Source organism: Micromys minutus (assembly GCF_963924665.1).
Source record: "Micromys minutus genome assembly, chromosome: 12".
NCBI lineage: Eukaryota > Metazoa > Chordata > Mammalia > Rodentia > Muridae > Micromys > Micromys minutus.
In genome coordinates, this window is record NC_137981.1 from 19,944,164 (window position 1) to 19,963,428 (window position 19,265).

A 19,265-nucleotide genomic window follows, 5' to 3' on the forward strand; every position below is an offset into this window, starting at 1 on the left:
ATGCCCTTCCTGTCTTTGGTTCACCAGTGCCCCAGTTTGCTTCCCTATTGCGGTGCTAAAACGCTGACCAAAGCCAGCTTGAGAAGGAAAGGTTTATTTCTCTTTATAGCAATCACTGTATCACCAAGGGAAGCCAAGGCAGGGACTGAAGTAGAGATCACCAGGAAGGCGGCTTCTTGGTTTTCTTCCTCCCGCTGCTCCCTTGAGTCCCCTCAGCAATCAGCAATAAGCTCTTAGACTTATCTGAGACAATTTGTGGACTGAGGTTTCCCCTTCCTAGGTGACTCTAGCTTGTGTCAAGTTGATAAAAATTAGCCAGCACACGTGGTGAGAAAGCCAAAACTAACCAAATCGGAGGCAAGGGCTAGGCTGGGGAAGAATGGCTGACAGGCACTGAAGGGAGCCAGAGCTATAGCGGTGGCAGTCAGCAGTCAGGACAAGTCCTGAAAGGTGGGAAGGATCCAGGTCAGAGTCACAGGTCTGTCTCAGTAGGACTTCCCAGTAGAGGCTTTCAGCTCTAAGTCATATCCGGCCCAAAGGGACTGGCCTGAGAGGAGGGTGTCTGGCTGCCACATTGCTTTTTAACCCTGTGGGCTTAACTGGTGAGACTGCTGAGTTTTGCTTACCTTCCTGTCAGTCTTGCAGAGGGACAAAGACCCAGACCGCTGGTCTCTTCCATCCGTAGGGAAGTGGAGACACTAATCCAACCAGCTCACAGTGCCAGATCCTGCCTGTTTTCTCTGGATAGGGTTGCAACTTTAAACTACCAAGAGGACATCAAATTTGAAACCTGGGTGGAGCGCTGGTGCAGCAGCTTACTGGCTAGGCCTAGGCGTGTGCTACCGTCACGTACTCCTGTCTGGATAAAGGAGCACAGACGAGCTCGGCAGGCAAGCTTAGAAAGGGAGCCTTCATCTCAGCAACAGCAGCTCCTATCCACCCTCAAAGCCACAGGCTTTTGCTTCCTCCAAGCAGAACCCTGGATGCTTCTATTTAAGCAGAGTCAAGTTTGCTTAGTGGTAAAGGACATGGACACCGACAATCAGCAGCCTCCCAGATGGCCCCCCAGAGAGGCCTGTCTTTAAGTACATGCAGAGTTTAAAAGTCTGCTCTAGGGAAAGAGGAAATGATGTCATCTTTATGGCCATGAAGACTGTGGTACCCACCCCTACATTTATTCCCCCTACTAATTCCAGTTTGTGCTCTGCCTTGAATCCAAAACAGATAGGAGGGAAGACATTTCCTCCCCAAGGCACTTTAAAAAGTAATACCTGGGTCTTCCAGGTGCCCTGAAATAAGGAAGGTTGTTCATGGTGAAGCAGATACAGTGTGGCATCGGGGGTCCCAGAGGCTTTGAAAGTTTCATAGGCCTCTGTTAGACATTGGCTCAAAAGACATGGAATTAGTAGGCAAACCGACTTCTTCCCCACCCCCTCTTATCTGCAGGAGAGGGATCGGTTCTCAACTGGCAGGCCAGTGTCACTGATACAGCTGGTGTCATTGTTACCTTCCACTAACAGATCACTCGACACCTACCGACCCAGGTGGATTTGGGTCTGAGCAGAGGTTTGGACCATTGTTGTCTGAGAACCCCAGGTGAAGCCACAACACAAGGCACTGCTGAAATGCAGTGATCCAATGATAGGTGATCTCAGTAGGAACCCAGGACTAGACAGCCCTCTGCCTCTGCCTCCCCTCAGAGCTCCTTGGTTCTCACTGCTTGGGCTGAATAATGCCGTCCTGGCCAATATGAATTCCTCACTGGACGGGAGCTGAGACAGAACAAAGATGCTATACAAGAAAAGGACATCTGGAGTGGCTCCAAAGTGAGGAGCTAAGACAGAATTGGCTCAAAGTATTGGCCTGGCCCAGGGATCAGCCTAGCCCTGGAGTTCTTACTAGCTGCACTCCGGTGTGTGTCTCCCACAGCACCATGCTGCAGCAGATCCTGCAAGACATGTACATCGACCCAGAGCTTCTGGCTGAGCTCAGTGATGTGCAAAAGCACATCCTCTTCTATAAGATGCGAGAGGAGCAGCTTCGGCGTTGGAGGGACCGGGAGGCCTGGGATGCCCTGGCTCAGGCAGAGGGCCTCAGGCCAGCAAAGGTCAAGAGAGGTATGTGGCTTGCGGTCAACAAAGCTTTACCAACCATGAACAAGTCAAGGCTGGGTTCTCCTTTCATAAGGGCACTAGTGTGATAAAGACTGGGTATTTAGAACCCTTGTGCTGGAGCCTTTAGTCCTACTAGCTTGGGCTTCCAACCAGGATTATAAAAGAATGTGACAGGGACTGTGTGGGACCCAGATGGGCTGGGGAAATGTTGACTTGCTTTGTCTTGTGTAAGGCCCCAGTTCATAGAAGGCACCACGGAAACTGATGCTTGACAACTGCATGGTAGATAATAGAGAAAAAAAAAAAGTCTTCTCGTTCTTTTTTTGACTCTGGGAATTGAGTCTAAGGCCTTGTGTACTCTACCACTAAGGTATATGCCCAGATCAAGGGCATATTTTCCAACCTAACAGTTCTAGTCAGAGTACATTGAAGATAAGTAGGTCCTTCCTCCCTGGTTCTCAGCTCAGGTCTGAACTCTGTTCTGTATCATGGCCACCAGTGTGTATGTCTTCATGTGAGAGGATGCTGTGGGTTGTGGTTATAGTCCTAGTGCACATCTCTTAGAAGGATGCCAGGAAATTTCCTTGTACAATGAGTCATCTTCTCCAGAGGGCAGTAGCAACTTCAGGCAAGAAGCACGGACCCCACCTGTCTTTCAGGTAATTTATATTCAGTCATTTGCCAAAGCCATGTACTGGTGCTAACTGACCTACTTGGGACCTTTAGCCAGCATCAGGTGTGCTAATGTACCTTGAACATCCCAGATTCTGCTATGGAAGGTAGCTTTTGTGTATGTTTCACTCACTTTTTGGTCCCTTTGAAAACATCACAATAAAGTACATTCAGAGTCATCAATAACGTGCTGCTGTTGCATGTATTAAGTACAGAGATCAATGAAGCATCTCCTCTTGGTGTCATTTGATCAAGAGTGAACCCAGATTTGAATCTTCAATCTCCCTGCACCTTTCATTGTCCTCTGTTGTGTAAGTCTGCTTATGTGCCCGCCTGAAGGTTGTCTTGTGAATCTGTGTGTCCCTGTCTCTCTCTGTGTGTGTCTGTCCCTAACAAAGAGTTTGCTCTCTTTTTTATTGAAAAATGCCGAAAGCATCCCATGGGAAAAGGATTAATGAGTATTTCACAGAAATCTTTAACAAAGCTTTACAAGAGATTAAGTCACTCGCCCAGATAATGAACAGTCCTACAAACATCGCTATTTACCCACTGACATTCATATGCTGCCTTTAACATTTCTGGTGGATATTCAATTTATAAGATTGGTTTTAGCCTATATTTGTTCTTTCAACAACTGATTATTATAACACATGTACCAAAACACATGCATGACTCTTGAGTGAGGGGCAGGAGAGCTGTCTTGTATGACACTTGGCTCCCAGTACTTGAGTCACCCGTATTACCTATGCTGTGACTTCAGCCGACTGGATGCCCTATGATCCATCTACACCAAGTTTCAAAGGCTAAATCTTGTTGTGGTTCACAAATGCCAGATGGATTAAGATTACAGCTATGCACTCTCTTAGGTTATAAAAGTTGAATACATGGGAAAATCCAAGGCAATTAAGGGTGGTTGTTGTATTGTCCTCTTAAAGGCTGATTAAACAAATGGGCTGAGAACACAGTAGGATAGTGATCTTAAGTCTTAAGTGACCTGAAGATATGTTACTAAGTCTGGCTATTAAGTCCAGCAAAAGTTCTAGTCTCCTACAATGTAAGGGTTATTTTTAAGTAAAACACATAGCCCCAACTCTATACTTTGCAACACAAATCCACTTGCTTTCTTTTTTTGCCCCTGTGACCCCTCCTCACTTGTTTCCTGTCTCCATCTATTCATCAAGTGAAGTGTAGCTTTGATCTGTTCAGAGAGTTCAGCCCAGGCTAAATCCGACGCAGGCCTGCTGGTGGCCCAGCTTCTGTCTTCCAATCTAGCCTTGCTGTTGGTAAGGTTCATCATGCCTTCCTCTCTCCCTGGTCTTGGTTCATGTTTTTCTTACTGTTGGTAATGCTGTTCCTCTTTTTAAATCTATGACCCCTGCCCCTGGAGTCTTGGAGGGCGCCATTGGTGCAGAAATGACTGGCTCTTCTGTGCCTTCCCGGCTCATAGGACCAACCCAAGCTGTAGCACTTGCCACCCTGGCTGTGGTGTTCTCCATTCACTTGTGTGACTCTCCCAGTAGATTACAAACTGTTGGAACTTCAAGTTGCACTTCACTGTGTTTTTCCTTCCTTGAGACTGAGCATAGAGTTGGGACAATGTTACATACCTGTTCTGAACAAGAAATAACAAGAACAACCCCCCCCAGCACCCCTACCCACCCACCCAGAAGTTGTGACAGAGCTCTGACATGATTTTAGGTGGCTAGTGCAAAATCTGGGCTTGATGCTCTGGCCACAGAATCACAAGCTGGAGGAGTTCACAAGCCAATGCCTTCCATCCCCATTCAGCCTGAGTCCTGAGGCCTCACATCTGTCTTGCAAGTCCTTTGGGACAAAGACAGATGCCTAAAAATTTAACTGCAAAAATATTTATGTGGAGATTCATCACACACTGACATCTACATTTTCATATATAAATTATATATTAAACTCATTTGGGTTTTGGGTGCAGGAAATTCTTTTCTGAGTAATTACATTTGTGATTTATAAGGCACAGAAAAGAAAGGGGACTGGCTGAGGAATCCCATTCTAGGCCAAAATCCCATTCAGATTTTAGCTCTGTACTTCAGTGCTGCCCCTGGGAACTGCTTGGGCTTGATTCTGGAGAGTTCTAGAAGAACTGGCTCTGCCCCAGGAGCCAGAAAGCTTTTTGCTGGAGGGTTGATGATACATAGTGCCTGATCCTGTCCTAGCATCATGATGAAGGGTCTTGAAGGCCCTACACCCTGTGTGAGCTTTGTTCAGGCGCATACCTGAAGGCTCCTCATGTCTAGAAGGCAAGAACCTATTACCCTACATTAAGTGGAAATGCTGAAATTCACAGAACAGATACAGTACAACAAAGGCCACCCAGCTGAGAGATGGAGCCAAATACACATTCCATGGCTTTTACCTAGAGTCTTAAAACTTAGATTTTCCTTTATAATTCCTTCTGGTCATAGAACTCCAATTAAATGAAAAATCTATCTTTTCTTGTCTAACCATTTACCCATTCAATTACTTATCCCAGGGGCTGCCATTGATGGGTTTCATAGAGTGTAGCCTTTGGAAGTTTGAACAGAAGGATCATAGTGCACACAGTTGTCACAAGTGCCAGGAGCCAGGTATCATGCAAAGCATCTATGTGGTGGCTCAAGGTAGAAACATTCATCCATTGGGTCTTTTCCTTCCTTGCATATGCACCTACCTTCCCAGTCTCTATTCTCCCAATTTTTCTGCATGGCACATCTTCTGTGCCCCTGTTGAGCTTCATTCTGGCCTCTTGGGATCTCTCTGTACAACATTACTCAGGCATGCTCATCCTAAAATGGCATTGTGCTCCTTCTGGCCATGGTCCTCACTGAGCTTCTTCCTTTACTGGGGAAATTTCTAGTAGGCCTGACTGAATTCACCATCTGTCAGCTCAGGTCACACTGATGGCAGGTTGGGGCAAAGTGTGCTTAGGCCTTACTCTAGTTATATCTGATGAGGCTATGAGTAAACCCAGGGGTCATAAATCACTCTAGTTCATAAAGCCTTGTGACTTTCCCAACACTCAGATACACAGCTGGGACCACAGAAATGAGCTGGAATGACAGATTAGACCTCTATTATAAGGGGAAGGAGAGGACATTAGTGACACATTGTTTTTCTCACTTTGAGACACTCCTTTGTAGCCATCTCTTGACCCAGATGCAGCAGAAGGAGACCCCCCCCCCCAGATTGAAAGTCCACTGTCTGTTGTCATGTTAACTGTTTACTTTCAGTGACTCAGTAGAGTTTATTGTTGTGGTTGACCATTTGTTGTTCAATGGGAAGTCATGTTGTCACCTTGAGACTCTGGGGTAGTGTCATAATTATGCTTCTGCAATATTTCATCCAGCCACTCCAACATTTCTAGGATCTGTGCAGTTCCCCCCTTTCTCTTTGTTCCTTTTGGTGACACCAAAAATTCAAGTTGGGAATCTTGCTCCCTCCCACTTTCTTGGGGCCAGGGATAAATTCTTGAGGTGTTTAAGGGCATAAAGTAATGTCGTTTCAGTTCTTCTACACTTGGGTTGTGCTGATGTTATTTTAAAAATGTGTATGGGCTGGAGAGATGGCTCAGTGGTTAAGAGCACTGACTGCTCTTCTAGAGGTCCTGAGTTCAATTCCCAGCAACCACATGGTGGCTCACAACCATCTGTAATGAGATCTGATGCCCTCTTCCGGTGTATCTGAAGACAGCTACAGTGTACTCATATACATAAAATAAATACTATTAAAAAATAAAAATGTGTATAGCCTGGATGGAACCACATCACTTGGATTTTATCACCTAGTGGGAAAACCTTGGTATTCACCTTACAATGAGAGTAACAAACCTTTTTTTTTTAAAACAGTAATAGGGAGATTCAAAAGGTCTCTTCACCATATATGCATATAGCATAAGGAACGGGTTGCACTCATCTCTGTTCTTTTTTGATTGGGGGTATGGCAGGAAGGCATCTCTGCTTGGTCAACCTCAGCTATTCTAGAGTCTGGGAGATAGAGGTGTAGCTTAGAATACTAGTATTTTACTTAACCTTTTCCTGTGTCTCTCAAGCCATCACTCCTAGTGTGCTTTGCAAGTTTATTTTCAGTATGTAGGATGAATGGGGAGAAATTCAATCTTCCCATAATACCCCCTTTGCTTTTTGGGATGTTGATAAACATTCTTGTGGGTGAAATGAAGATATAGGTTTATGATGGGCATGGGACATACTCCACTGAGAACTGCTGTGATCTGCTGAGAATGGTAGGAGTATCCTATGGCCTGGGGTGATCTTAGTTGTGATTGTTCCTAGACATGGCCAGAACAATGGACCAAAGCTGGTGATCTCTGAAAGGCAGTATGAAGTTGGTGTATGTTTATTCACTTTGCTGATAGTTTGTGACATCAAGAGAAGCTCTCATAGTCAGACCTATGTGCTGTACCAGTTCGTTTTGTGTGGTCTAGTAGACCTTCCATGAGTTGTTGTTCCACCAGGCTCATGACTTTGATAGAGACTCACTTTGTGGCTCATATTCTATTCTAAAACCAAAGCCAGGATAGTGGGACAGCAGCCAGTGAATCAGTATCTTAGTGGTACAGGTTCAGCATTTCTGGCTACATCATGTCCCTCTCGCAGCTCAGTCTTTCCTCTGTACTGGGAGAGTCAGTTGCTAAAACTATCTTCCTTTATAAGTGGTTATGAGTAGTTAATGGGCCAGCATGCAAAATTCTTTGTTCCTACTCTAAACACATGACACCAGCCGATGGCCTCCAGTTCTTTTCAATTGGCTTGTTCCTATTCCTGTTTGGCCTTCCCCAAATCTTCGAGGCAGTCCCATTTGCCAGACATCTCCAAGGTCTACAGCTCCCTACTTCCATACCAGCTTTTCAGAAGCTACAACCCTCCAGATATACCAAGCAGGCAGTGAGAGGGATCATAGAAGGGCAGAACTCCTGTTGTGAAGGAATACAGAGTCATCTGTAGGGACTGTGGTGATAGCTCTTGTTATCTGACAGTTGTGAGTGACTTCAAAAAGTGAGGTACACTTTTTGAAGCTATGTATAAAGAGTTACTTTCTGTGGAACCATTAAATACAAGACCCAGATAGTCTGAATCTGTTGTTCTTTAGCTCTCAGATCAGCTGCTCTATGAGCCCCTTCTGGCTTCCCTTTTGTTCTACCCAGCTTTGCTCTGAGAGGTGACCTCACTATCAGTTCCCACCCAAGACCCTTGAATTTTAGGATAAAAGACATACACACACAGTTTTTTACTTTACAACTTGTCTTCTAGGCACATTTGCTGGGTGTTACTATCTCTCTCCTGGAAACGTGTCTTTACCAATTCATTATCTCCATCTCTCCACTTGCCCTAGACTGAAGTGGCTAGTCCCACCTAACCCCTGTCAAACTTCCTTGGCTACCTGCCTGCAGTGGATGCCACAGGCCCCAGATCCTCCTGAGATCTCACATGGTCGCTATGTTCTTCTTCCTCCAAAACATAGCAGAAAAAATTCCTCTCTCCTTCCTTGAATCTGCCTTTTCCTCCTGGGACCCAGAAGTCTCACCTGTACCTTTCAACCAGCAATTGGCCCCCAGCCTTCCTTACTGACAAATCAAGAGCCAGTTGGGGAATAGGACATTAGCATCATAACCTCCCCTTACATGAATCTACATGGAGTATCAGCTGAGAGCTGGGATCAAAAGCTTAGCAAGTGAGTGTCGGAGGCTCAAAAGCAAAGGGTACCGGGGAAGCAGGCAAAGCCATATCAGCTTTGTTCCTTGAGAAGAACTCACCCTGATGAAAGACCTGCCAGGCCTGTGGTAATCCTGTTTAGTCTCGCCCTCTTCCTGACCTCAAAGCTGCCCCTGTATATATTTTATTAATTAAATCACAATACACTGTTGATTGTAAGGCACATCCTGATTGCAGAAATGTTAAGATGTGTGTCTCTGAATTGATGAATTAAGATTTGAGCTCTGTTTTAGTTGGGTAGATGAATCTTAGGATTAGCAGGCTGCATGGGGAAAGTAATTTGGAAAGTAGGATCTGAGCACTGACCTACCTGCTAGGATTCAAGTTTCTATTCTTCCGGCCTCAGTGAAAGCATTTTACTACAATTTTCTCTGTACATACAAAAGTCTTCTATTTATCTATTTATTGTTTAGATGTTTATTTTTATTTATGTGTATGAGTGTTTGTCAGAATGTATGTATGTCTGTGCAGTACTGTGTTGGTGCAGTACCCTCAGGGGCCAGAAGAGGCATCAGATCCTGTGGGATTAGACTCACATATGGTCATGAGCTGCTTTGTGGGACTAGGTCCAGCCAGTGCCTTTAATTGCTAAATTATCTCTTCAGCTCCTAAGAAGACACATTAAAGATAAGTAATAGCCAGCATACAAAAAAGCAAAAGTATAACAAAATTACTAGATGAATAAAAAGAATAAAAATAAAGATGTTTAATGTATAGAACAAGGAAAATAAAGAAAAAACATTAAATAAAAAACTATCTCCCTGATAGTTTTGAAAAGGACGAAGGCCATCAAGATGGTTCAGTGTGTAGAAGTTTTTACGCAAGTTTGGTAACTTGAATTTAACCCCTAGAGCCTGTATTAAAGAACCACGTGCTGTGGCTTGCCATCTGTAGTCTGTTACTCCTACCTCAAGGTGGGGAGCCAAGACAGGAGACTAGTCCAGAGGCTCAGGGACAGCTGCCCTGGAACATGCTAACCAACATGGCTGAAACAAGTAAGACCATATATCAGACACAGTAGGAAGAGAGAATCCACTTCTCTCCTCCATGTTCATGATGTGGCACACACACAACTGCTCTCACACACAGATCATACACACACACACACACACACACACACACACACACACACACATCTACACACACAATAATAAAAATTCTTAAAAGAACAAAGAGAAGATACATGGGAGGAAAAGATTTATAACACATAAAACAGATGAAATATTAGTGTTCAGGAAATATAAGCAAGTTTCCAAATCAATTAGGAAAAGACAATTAAGAGAAAAAGTAAGAAAACATCCTAACAAGCAGTTTACAAAAGGACTACTTTAATCACAATGATGATGTAAAAAGGTGCACAATCTCACTGTTGGTGGTGGCTAATCTTGATGTCAACTTGACAGGGTTTCTATTCATTTAAGAGACAAACTTACCCTCACCCCAATTCCCCCCCAGCAAAATAATAATAATAATAATAATAATAATAATAATAATAATAATAATAATAATAATAATAAATAGCAGCCGAAATAGAAAGTCATGGAAGAGAACTCCATGGCTTTTTTATTGGATAGTTTATGCATTTACATTTCAAATGTTGTCCCCTTTCTCAGTTCCCCCCTCTCTCATCTCTTCTGGCCTTGCTTCTATGAGGATGCTCCTCCTCCCCCTCACCCACTCTCACCTCACTGTCCTGACATTCTCCTACATTAGGGAAAAGAACCTTCACAGGACCAAAGGGCCTCTCCTCCTATTGATGCCAGACAATGCTATCCTCTGCCACGTATGTAGCTGGAGCCATGCATACTCATTGGCTGGTGGCTTAGTCCCTGGGAGCTCTGGAGGGTCTGGTTGGTTGATATTGTTGTTCTTCCTTTGGGGTTGCAGACCCCTATAGCTCCTTCAGTTCTTTCTCTAACTCCTCCATTGGGGTCCCTGTGCTCAATCTGATGGTGTCTGAGACCAGCTCGGGCACACAACAGGGGTCCCCCAGGGCCAGAGCGAAGATTGAAAGAGAAAGGAGACATGGTTAGTTTAAGTTGCAGCATGGCTTCGGCCTGACTTGAGGCCTAAGCCTCTTGGCCAAAGAGAAGCTTAGTTTAATCTGTCCTCTTTTAAATCACTTTAATTACATGCAAAAAGGTAACATCTGTTCTGAGACCCGGATCAAGTGAGATAACAACCAAAGATTCCGTAAACATCTCACTGGAGGTCAGGTGAAAAAGGTTAGGGACAAAAGTGGGTACTGCTGTGCCTACATTCTGAAATCTGCCCCTTCCTGAGCTGCATTCCTAAGGATTCTGCCTGGAGCTTCAAATAGGAATGTACTTCCCTATGCCACATTCTTAAAAGCCCTGCCCCGAACTTCAGATGTAGATGTGCCACATTCTTGAGAGCCCTGCCCCAAACTTCAGATGTGGATGTACTTTCTTATAGCCTTATCCCAGGGGCTCTGCCTAGAGCTACAGATGCCAATGTGCTTAATACTAGCCCTTACAGGGAGTAGCACAGAAGCCAGATTTCTGCCTTGGCTAGCTTCAAGATGTCCTGGGATAATATTAATATTACCCTGTCATCAACTGTCAGGAGGTGCCAAAAATGCTCTCCACATGATGGTTAATTGCAAGTATCCTCATCTATATCAGTAAGGCTTTAGGAGAGCTTCTCAGGTGACATCCACATCAGGCTTCTCTCAGTAAACACTTCTTGGCATCAGCAATAGTGACTGGGTTTGGTGGCTGCATATAAGGATGCTGAAGTTAGCTTGCCACAATTGTTGGCTTCTGACAGGGGTGCAGGGGAACAACTCAGTTCTATTTAAGAGGGTGACCACTGAAAGTTTGACTATGCTACCATGAGTATATATATGTTATATATATATATAAAACAGAAGTTGGACTTTTTTTTTTTTTAATTTGGGGGGATAACAAGGGTAGGAGGTAGACATGGAAGGACCAGGAAATGCATGTGATGGGTGTATGATATAAAATTCCTGAGGCTATAAAATATTACATTGAGAGAGACATGAGTGTGTGTGTGTGTGTGTGTGTGTGTGTGTGTGGATAGCTCTGGGTCTCACAGTTTGTCTGTTTTTCCTTTCTTTTGGGGGTAGGAATACACACCCTGAATGTGTACCAGTACATGGGAAGGAATACCAGACTGAAGGAAAAAGGAAGTGTGACTCTGGAGAGATGGCTCAATGGTTAAATGTGCAAAGAGCGCTTGCGTTGGTCTCACAGCATGGTGGCAGGTACCTTTCCTGACTGGCACAGAGCTCCAGTGCCTGCTGTTGGCCTGACCTGCCCAGATTTACTTTATCTTTCTTGGTGTCAGAGACTCTGGTACTGTCACCTCCTGCTTCCCCCTCAGGCCCCGAGGTCGGCCGGGACAGTTCCTGGGAAAGGCAACCAGCTGATTACATCACCTTGTAATCTGAGCCCAGGTCTCAGCTCCAGCTCTGAAGAGGTAGCTGCTTGCAGATGGCTGGCTGCGTTGCTTCTCTGTCTTTCAGGATAGTGAACACTGTTGCTTTCTGGTTATTTCCTCATGTAAGAATCTGCAATGCTTCTTGGAGGGTTTTCCATATGGGAATAGGTCTTACATTAGACTTTAAGCTCTAAATTCTTTGGTCTTGTTTTTGTATCAACCTTCTCCAAGTCACTTCACAATTACCTTAAGTATCAGGGATTATTTATCTCTATCCTATTTCATGGTTGCTGGAGTTGAGTTATGATGTTTAGAATTTGTGAGATACTGAGAATTTAGTACATCTAGTCCCTTAATATATTGCAACCCCTTCCTATGACAAAGTGAGAGATTAGTGCCTCAGACATTGTCCTAATTGGGAGCACTGTGCTAAGAAGGAACTGGACAAAGATTAGGGTCTAGATCTTCTCACTGGCGTACTAAGACATTCTCTTTCCACAGTCCACGTGGTCTGTGTTGAGTTGGAGTGGCAGGGGGTGGGGTGGGAGGGTTGTGTTATCATCACAGCTTAGAGAGAGCCCTGGATAACCAACTGTGAAGTCTGTATGGAATACAATGTAAAATAAGCTATAGTATTGACCTGATGTTTACATTGTCCTGGGACTTTGTATTGTTTATGTTAGAGGACTTTGAGTGACATCCAGTGACTGGTTTAAATTTTGGCTCTGCACACTCATGAACTGTGGTTGTTTCCACATATTAATTTGGCCTAGGCAAGATACTCAAGTGTCTGTATGAGCTGAAGATGATAGTAGTGGATACACTGTGGCCTCATGGGGAAGATAAAACGAGATGGCTCCAATGACACCCGATATGCTATTAAGTTATTGATTTGCAGTATCTTAACAATACCACTTTTAAACCTCATCAAGTTATTTTTGTTTTCCTACAATATCAAATTTATAGCTTAGAACAAATGAGACCTACATTCAGGGAACACACCTGTAGTTGGGGCCACCTACCTGCAGGATCCTCTGAGAGATGTCATAAAGCCACACCTGTTTTTACCCTCCAGAGTGGCACCTGGGCATAGTGGGTAAGCTGGGCACAGTTTCTTGTGGTTCCTGATGTCTCCTGGATCTTTACTGCCTAGGAGATATGGTTCAGTCATTTCATGGTCAGCTAGTTAGCATATTTCTAAGTCTGGATTCTCCAGAGATACAGAACCATTAGGATGGAAATGTATTTACAACTTTATTTTAAGAAATTGCTTAACAGGGAATAGTAAGGCTGACATCTATGGCCTTGAAAAGTCAAGCAGTAGTTCTAGGTTATAGTCTTCTTGGGGAAGCCTTGGTTTTCTTCTTTCTTTCCCACGGCTTACAGCTGATTGGACGAGGCCTATTACATCATGGAGGCTCATGTGCTCTATTAAAAGTCAACCGATTGTAAATATTAATAAATCCTTTTGTGTGATACTCAGACTACATAACACACATCTTAGCATCATATCTAACCATGTAGTCAGACGAAATCAACCGTCTCAGGACGGGGTAGGGCGGGGCTCATCAGATAAAGATATTTATTTCCGAGCATGAGAACCTTCTCAGTTTGATCTCCAAGAAGTGACACTTGCAAGTTGGCCTCTGATCTGCAACCCACACATGTGCATTCATAGTGCAGATATAGAAATGAATGTAATAAAAAATTCACCAGCACAGTATGCAACTAATCCTATGCATGTGTAGTATTTATTATATGCAATGTGTGTCTACCATGAGAGATTCCAGTGTTCTGTGCATTAGACTCAGATATCAGCTTATGTTTTCAGGCATATTGGTGAAGATATCTTATGGAAAAGAGGATTTCTTTCAAGTAGTGTATCAGAATCTAAAGATATCAAGGAAAATTAATATGGAACCAGCAGGTGGACTAGAGGCAGGGCTGTTTTCTCCGTCACCTGGTCATGCCTCTCTCTGCATGCTGTTCCAGCTGAAAAGCTCTACATGCTGTTGCTTTGCAAGTGGTGTCTCCCATGCTCTTCAGCATCTCACTGATGCTGTCTGGTGTCTTTTGCAATGTCATGCACTGTATTCCCCTTGGTACCCAATGTCTTCACCATGCCACGCACTGTCTCTGCCACACTATCTATCTGTTAGGGCGTAGTCCGAGGATGGAGTCCTATGAACATTTTAAGTGCTTGTGAGATAACCCCAAGAAAACAGATCTCAGTTTCTTGAAACATGGAATTGCTTTTGGAATGCTTTCATGCCCCTCCCAGGTATAGTGGATAGGCATGAGCTTACTTCAGATTATTCATTACAACTAGATATTGTTTCTATGCCTCTACAGAAAAACATGTTTCTGCCATATGCAGCTTGTGCTTGAGATTATACACTTTTTACTTAGGTGACTCTTAACCCTCGGGGTATAAATTATCTTATACCTTGAATGAAGTTGGCCATTGCATGAGACTTTGGTCTACCTGATTTTTAGGCTCCATTCTCCAAGGCCTCATAATGTCTAGAATTGTAAGCATCCAATGCCTCTTCTATGTCATCTAGTGTCTTCCTGTGTCATTCAGTGTGTTCCCATGCTACCCAGGGTCTCCATGTTATCCAAGTCTAAATTCACGTAGCCTTAGATGACCCTCATTCTTTTGTGTTTTAATTTAGATTCCATCCCTGTAGATTCTGGTCTACATTTATGAGAAAAGAGTGCTGTGGTAGCAGTGAGACTGCTTTCTGTCACAGTTCTAGTGGTTTGAAGGGTGTAACTAGGAAAAAATTCAGTTATAGCAGGTTAAACAATAGTTTCCCAGTCAGGGTGAATCATCTTGCCATGCTACATCTTGAAATTGTAGCTTTGAAGTAAACTTCAAACTGTAGCTCTTTTATTATGCTAAGTCTTAGAATCATCTTTCATTCTGGGAATTTAAGGTAGCATGTGATGTTTGAATTAATTTGGTCTTTTAGAACATTTGTTCTTCTTAATAAGAAGAGGCCTTGCTATGTAATTTAGGTTGGCATCTAACGACCCTTCTGCCTCAGCCTATCAGCTCCTGGGATTCTAGGTGTGTCTCCCCACAGCGTGGCCATATTTGTTTATTCATTATTCTGTTATGAGCCCATGGCTTATTTGCCCTTTTTGGGCTCTTGTGAGCAAGACATTTATGAACACTTATGCACAGGCTGTTTTGTTTGCTGGTTGGTTGTTCTTTTTGAGATATTGCTTTAATATATAGCATAGGCTGGCCTCAAACTCACAGGGATCCTTCTGCGTCATCCTTCTAAGTACTGGCCTTACATGTGTATGGTACTGTACCCAGCTTCACATGGACATTTCTATGTGAAAATATGGTTTTATTTCTTTTGGTTGGATCACTGGGTTATCTTGTAACCTACATTCCAAGCAGCAGTTATAAGGGGACTTGTTTTTCTCTATTTTTTACAAATCTGCTTTATTAATGCCTAGTGTCTTTGCAAGTTATGCTATTATAGTATTATCCTGTGTGTGTGTGTGTGTGTGTGTGTGTGTACATGTGCCCTCATATGTGTGTGGTTGAAATTAAGGAGGGCAGGTACAAAATAAGACAAGGGCTATGATTGGACAATGAAGAAATAAGGCAGGGACAGAGTTTTGGAAAGAGGAGAGAAGCCAAGAGAGGAGAAGAAGGCAAGATGGAGGAAGACAAGGAGGATCAATCTCTGAGTGGCTTCAATTAGCCACAGGTAGCTATGAAGATCTTATAAGGGATGGATTAGTATTGGACAGTTTGTCTTATCTAGGTGGACAGATTAAATCTTATCAATTGGGTGTGAGTTTATTGTGTGGACATTTTGTAGAGTGTAACTTTACTGAGATAAATTACTGAGATAATTCTGATTATTAAATTGCAAATTTTGGACTTTTGATTTTGTCAGGTGAGCACAGGGGGCAGTTACAGGGAATGTGAGCAGAGTTCCTGGCTGGCACTCTGCCGTTGAGAGAGCTGCTATGGCATTCGGCTAGCAATGGGGGTGGAGAGACTTCGGGGACCAGAGAACAGCTGGGGGTAGCGTGATGTGGTGCCACTGAAACTGTTCACTGCTTATTTTGAATATTTACTGCTACCTATGTTTGTAGAGGTTAGATGACAACTTGTAGGAGTCAGTTCTGTCATTTCATTGTGAGAGTCTCTAGGATCGAACTCAGGCCGTCAGGTTTGGCAGCTAGCACTTTTACCTGATAAGCTGTTTCGCTGGCCCACATCATGTCTTTAAGAATAATACTTAAAAAATTTCTCATGAAAATTATTTGAGCCTATAGCAATAATAAAAGCGGTCATGCCTGCGCCTTCTCTTTTGAGATAGTTTTAAGGAGCTTTCCACTCTTGAAACCATTACAGTTTTTCATTCCTGTGTGGATACTGTGTTTTTAATTGGTGGTGAAGTTAAGTATTCTGATATGTTTATCAGCCATTTACAGGAATCCTTTGTATATTCCAGTATTTTTCCCTCCCTTTAATCAGTATGATAAAAAAACAATTGAGCTGTCATATTATGGAATGATTCGCAAAGTGTGGTTTCTGGATTCCTGGAAAACTTTGAGACTTCTCTGGGGTGGTCAGCCTATGCTCTCCTCCCACCCCCCTGTTTTTCAAAACAGGGTTTCTCTGTGCAGCCTGTCTGTCCCGGACTTGCTTTGTAGATCAGACTGGTCTTGAACTTACAGATATGCTTGCCTTTGCCCCCTGAGTGCTGGGATTAAAGGCATACACTACCATGGCTGGCTAAAACTATGCTCCTTTTAATCATACTTGTACTAAAGTTGTAAAATCAACAGTGGGTGCCATAGTTAATATCAGGAATGTCTCCAAAAGCCCCACACATTGAAGGCTTGGTCCTCAGTTTGGTGCTATTTGGAGGTGCTGGGACTGTTGGTCTGGTAGAAAGCATCCTGGTCATTGGAGATAGGTTCCAGAAAAGAGTATGGGACATTGCTTTCTTCCTCTCTTGGTCATGATGCATCTGTTCTGGTGTATGATTCCATCATAGTGTGATATCCCCTACTGGGTCTGCTCACATATGTTCTGAAATCCCCAAATTGTAAGCCCAAATGAACCTTTCTTCTTTGTTAGTTGACTAGCTTAGGTATTTGTCATAGTGATGAAAAGTCAACCAACAAAGTGAGGAAATCTGCTGGCACCATACTGGTAGTGGTCAATGTATTTTTCATCATTCTGTACAAGTGAATGATAGCCTCATTCCACTATGAAATAGTCAACATTTTATCATGTGACAAATGAGATGGCCACGGAAAGCATTGCTCCTGCTGCAGGATGCAGGGGTCTCCTGAAAAAAAATGTCCTGTGCTTGTTTCAGTAATTTGATAAAATAGCTCCTTCTGTGGTTCACCATTTTTATTTAAGAAAAGATTGCCAAGCAATGATATATGTATTTTTCATAGGTGACTACTTAAAAATGAGCAAAGAGAATTTGTTACTCCAAGAAAAGGAACCGACAAAGCTTATACCAATGATAAAATTTCTGCTTTCAAGTAAAAAGGCTAGAATTTTTGAAAAAATGTCTTTCTGCTGCAACAAACTTACATGTTGGCCAATGTGTAATTCTTTTCCTCATAAGATCATGATGGCATTTGCAAATAAGACTTTTCTGTAAGATAAAACCCATGCTTGGAAGATCTGTTTGATGCATTGACCCAACGTTTTCCAAAGAACTAATGAGCAAAGTATCAAAGTCATGTATGTGTTCATAGTAAAATATGAACCAGTGGGTGATACACATAGACACACACACACACTAAAATAAAACAGAAGTAAAATCTTTTGAAAAACCTTTAGGCCTTTTGTTTTGAAGCAATTTAGACTTACTTCAGAAGAATTGCATGTTTGGAGAATTCCTATAACATTCCCACTCAACATCCCCTAATGGTTTTTGAAACAACCCATTGGTCCAGTTAGTGCTGCTCATATATACATCTAGAGATTTATGTCAGCCTCTCTCTGATCCTTCTCCCCACTTCACATCCTACATGTGTGTGAGTTCATATGATGTTTGTGTGTCTGTCTGGCTTCTTTCACTTATCACAATGCTCTCCAGGTTCACCTATATGGTTGAAAATAATATGATTTTCCACTTTTCTAGGGCCACATAGTATTCGACCACATATATGTATCACATCTTCATTATTTATTTTTTATTTTCAGTTGTTTTTATGTGGGCATGTCTCTTGATGGACACAGGTTGATTCCATGTCAGTTGTGCATAGTGCCTCAATGAACATGAGTGTGTAGATGTCTCTGACATATTTACTTCATTTCTTTTGGATACACCCATATCTATGTATATGTGTACATATTGACACCTTTAGTTTTCATTTTTAGAGAAATTTCTGTACTGTTTTCTATAATGGCTGATTAATTTACATTCTTACAACAGAGTAAATGTCCCTTTATTTCTATGGACCTCAAACTTTTATTTTAAAAAATTGCTTCACATATATAGGTGTTTCTCCTGCATGTATGTCTGTGCACCACATGTACACAGTGCCTATTAGGGCAGAATACGGTGTTAGGTCCACTGGAACTGGAGATTAAGATGGTGGGGAGCTGCCATCTGGGTACTGGGTATAGAATTCAGGTCCTCTGCAAGAGCAACAAGTAAGCATTGAGCCATCTATCTAGTCCAATGGTTCTCAACCATCCTAATACTCTAAATACATTAATTGCATTAATATAATTCCTCATGTTGTGGTGACCTCCAGTCATAGAATTTTTTTATTGCTACTTCATAATTATACATTTGCTACTTTCTGAATCCCAGTGTAAATACCTGAAATGTAGGATATGTGATCCTCTTGAAAGGGTCATTCAAACCCCCAAAGGGGTCATGAACCACAGGCTCAGAACCATTGCTACAGCCCCTGTCCCCAAGGTTTTTAGCTTTATACATTTGCTGCTCACCTTTCTACCAGGCATGGAGTGATATCCCACAGTGTTTTGAATTGAGCTTCTCTGTTGATTAAAGAGGTTGAATGTTTTTTCTAACAGCTGGCCATTTGTATGTATTCTTTTAAGAAGTGTCTATTCAAGCCTTTGCTCATTTGAAAACAGATTTGCTTTCTAGATACAGTGTTGCTTGACTTTCTTATGTATTTGGGTGGTAACCCTTAATCAGGTATATAGTTTGCAGGAATCATTTTCTTCCTCTTTCACTCTGATTATTTCTTTTTAAATCAACTATGTATCTAGAAGGAAGGCAGGCAGCTGAACCTTTAGGGCAGTGGCTCAGTGATTGGTGCCCCGATG

At 42.8% G+C, this 19,265-nt stretch overlaps 1 protein-coding gene across 1 annotated transcript in view; it reads left to right on the plus strand.

Moving 5' to 3' along the window:
* Positions 1-1,933: 1,933 nt before the first annotated feature.
* SH2D4B (SH2 domain containing 4B) overlaps positions 1,934-19,265 on the plus strand; it is a gene marked incomplete at its 5' end in the record, with an annotated part of 77,976 nt that continues 60,644 nt past the window's right edge. Inside the window, 1 exon segment of the mRNA XM_080925868.1 lies at positions 1,934-2,117. Coding sequence (XP_080781994.1) covers positions 1,934-2,117 — 184 coding nt within the window.